This window comes from Stegastes partitus, unplaced genomic scaffold (genome assembly GCF_000690725.1).
Source record: "Stegastes partitus isolate 25-593 unplaced genomic scaffold, Stegastes_partitus-1.0.2 Scaffold1058, whole genome shotgun sequence".
Classification (NCBI taxonomy): Eukaryota; Metazoa; Chordata; class Actinopteri; family Pomacentridae; genus Stegastes; species Stegastes partitus.
The window spans coordinates 34-2,863 of NW_007578789.1; the positions used below are offsets into that span (position 1 = coordinate 34).

Here is a 2,830-nt window from a genome sequence, read left to right on the forward strand (position 1 = left end):
GCTTGCACAAACTCTCTGCGAACTTTCCAAACACTGTGCAAGATCACTCACATCACATGTAGCCAACACCGCGGCTATATTGCAAAAGAATGCAAAAAATTTGGAAAATGGTGTGGAAAAGACAGGACACTATATAAATCTGCAAAACCGTTCAGCGATCCGAAAGCGTCTTTCCAGGCTGCAAGCTGTAATAATACTGATGTGCAGCTGTACAATGACGCAGTCGCTAAGGAGACCATCCTTTATTTAGATCTGGTGTCAAGTCTTTGAGCTGTCAGCGAGACTGAGCTGACACTTATCATCACTCCCCATGTGGTAGAGTATGTCGAGATCAATCAAAAGTCCTGAAGAGCAATTGTTGGAATTTTTTGAGTAAGTACAACCAAAAACATGATTTCTGTACATGCTTTATTTAAAACCTCTTAAACTTTATACAAACAGTACATTTCAGTGTGACTCAGTCGATGCATGGAACATGGGAGAGCTCATAAATATAGAAAATATCTCATTTCTTCTTCTTTTCCTCTTTGTTTACACTTGAATAAATAGAAATGTGTACGTTTCACCTTCAAGAATTAATCTGAAGACTTGAGCAGGACACTTTTTAGTCACTTTTTCCTTCAACACACACACACAGAAAATCATCTCTTTGGCATATGCATCATAAATAAAGGCACATTTTATTCTGTGCATAGAAATTCCACCAGTCTGAAGCCACATCTGGTAAAATATAGTCTACAGCTCATTATGGTATGTTACAGGATGAGAGTCTGTATAAAGACGACTTCATTTCATTTCATCGGTCTTGAAGTGCAGAAAACATCTGTAACCTCTGTGAAGTTGTTTTGTGTCCACGTTTTCTGAAGCTTCATGGCTTTGTTTCTTCTTCATGAAAGCTCCCAGCTCTTGGTGCCTTCATTGCTACCTTTGGCACAGTGACGTGACCCATCTGGTAATATTTTACTGACGGATCGTATCATCCATCAAGACGTCTCTTAAGCAGCTTCAATCGCCCCCTCCTCGTCCGTCAGCTAAAACGAGTCTGTCCGTCTCCTGGCGAACACCGCAGACATGCTTTTCACTATGCCCTTGAACCCCAGAGGCCTCTTGGCGGTCAGCTTTGCGTCCTTCATCCTGTCCACCAGGCCGTGAAACCCCATGAGCACGCTGTGGTAGTTCTCAGCTGCCGACACCTCGTAGAAGTGGCAGTCCGTGTTGAGAGCCAGCAGCCGGCCCTCCTCGCTCAGCACCGTGCGCCTGTGGTGCAGGTCCCTCTTGTTGCCCACGATCACTATGGGCGGCTTGTCGGCGCTGAGGTAGTCTTTGGCGGACTTGATGGCCTGGATGAGCCTGCTGACGCTGTTGAAGCTGGCCCTGTCGCAGATGCTGTAGACCAGAACGAAGCCGTCTGCCCACCGGACCTTCTTCTGGAAGAGTGACGTCTCCACGGACGAGTCCTGTAAAATCAGACGTTTGTGTTTATTTACAGCAATTGAGGACTTCACTTAAGAATAAATATGACACAGTTGTTGATTTTTCCATTTTGTGCTCCTTAAACTTTATTTTAACTACCAGATTTCTAGTAATTAAGAGACTGCTATAGTACTTTTTTTCCTATTAAATCATCTTTAACATTCAAATTCTTCTTGATGCAACAACTAAACAATATTATAACAGAATTCAAGGGACCATTCAGCATATAGCGTAACTTTTAACTAATAATACTGTTACTGTAACTTGTAGTGCAGCAGTTTTAACATTGTTCATTCAATATCTGAGTATTAAAAGTAATAGTAGAGCATGTTAGCAGAATTAAACTACATTAACATCACCATATAATTTGTCTCCTCACCTCAGAATAAGGTGAATCCCAGATATTCAGAGTGATCTCCCTCCCATCTGCTATGAAACTGTGACTGTAGATGGATTCTGCAGGACAAAAACAGGTAAATATGAATAAATCATAAGTTTAGGTAAAGTTGCATTAATTTAAAATAAAAGTGAAGCACTACAGCAAACTTTGCAGAACAGACTGGACACTTACCAATATCTCCATACTCCCCAATGAACCTCCGCGTTAACAGGCGCACAGTCAAAGCTGGAAGAACAACAACAAACTTTAATTTAAGCTTTAACTTAGAAACATATACCCGATCTTACATCTCCTCCAACTACGTGTTCTTACCTGATTTCCCGACGCTCTCGGTCCCCAAAACAACAATGTTGGCTTCCATGTTTTCAGACTGGCAGCTGTGCCAAACCTCGGAGCTCCATGTGAGGCGGAGCTGCTGCTGCTGCTGCTGCTGGCGGCGCACAGGCTTATTATAGGACAGGCAGGTGGGCGGAGTAAACAAAGTAGCCCACAACATCAACAACATCAACAACAACAATAACAGTGATGATGATTTAATAATGTCGCCCTCACGTGGTTTCACTCTCATGCGTGACCGTGGAGCCAGCAGACGGTCACTGGTCTGACGGCGCTGCCTGCGGCGCTGCAGCCGCACAGTGAGATCAGCGCCTCATGCTCACGTTTCACTGGAGCAGCGACTTCTGGAAAGACGTAAGAAGGTAAACAGAGTTAGAATAAAACTATATATAGTGTTAGCTCCAGGGCAGTAGGTGACAGCGCACAATGAGTAGTGCTGCCAACATATTAATGCATCAATAACGCCAGTCTGATCACGTGATTTTATAGTTTTAAACCCAGTTAGATAATTTTCTAACGTGGACTATTTTTATTTTTAATATTTTTTTAGTTTATGTTTGACAATTAACATTATTATTATTATTGCTAGTAGTAGCAGTAGTAGTAGTATTAAAAACAATA

At 42.3% G+C, this 2,830-nt stretch overlaps 1 protein-coding gene across 1 annotated transcript; it reads right to left on the reverse strand.

Annotated features, from left to right (window-relative positions):
- Positions 1 to 391: 391 nt before the first annotated feature.
- On the reverse strand, positions 392 to 2,266 carry LOC103367513 (ras-related and estrogen-regulated growth inhibitor-like protein). The gene is made up of 4 exons (XM_008295546.1): positions 2,186 to 2,266; positions 2,045 to 2,098; positions 1,853 to 1,929; positions 392 to 1,457 (listed from the first exon to the last, which is right to left on the reverse strand). The coding sequence occupies exons 1-4, from the start codon at positions 2,232 to 2,234 to the stop codon at positions 1,032 to 1,034; spliced, it is 606 nt and encodes a 201-aa protein (XP_008293768.1). The 5' UTR covers positions 2,235 to 2,266; the 3' UTR covers positions 392 to 1,031.
- Between the last annotated feature and the right edge of the window lie 564 nt (positions 2,267 to 2,830).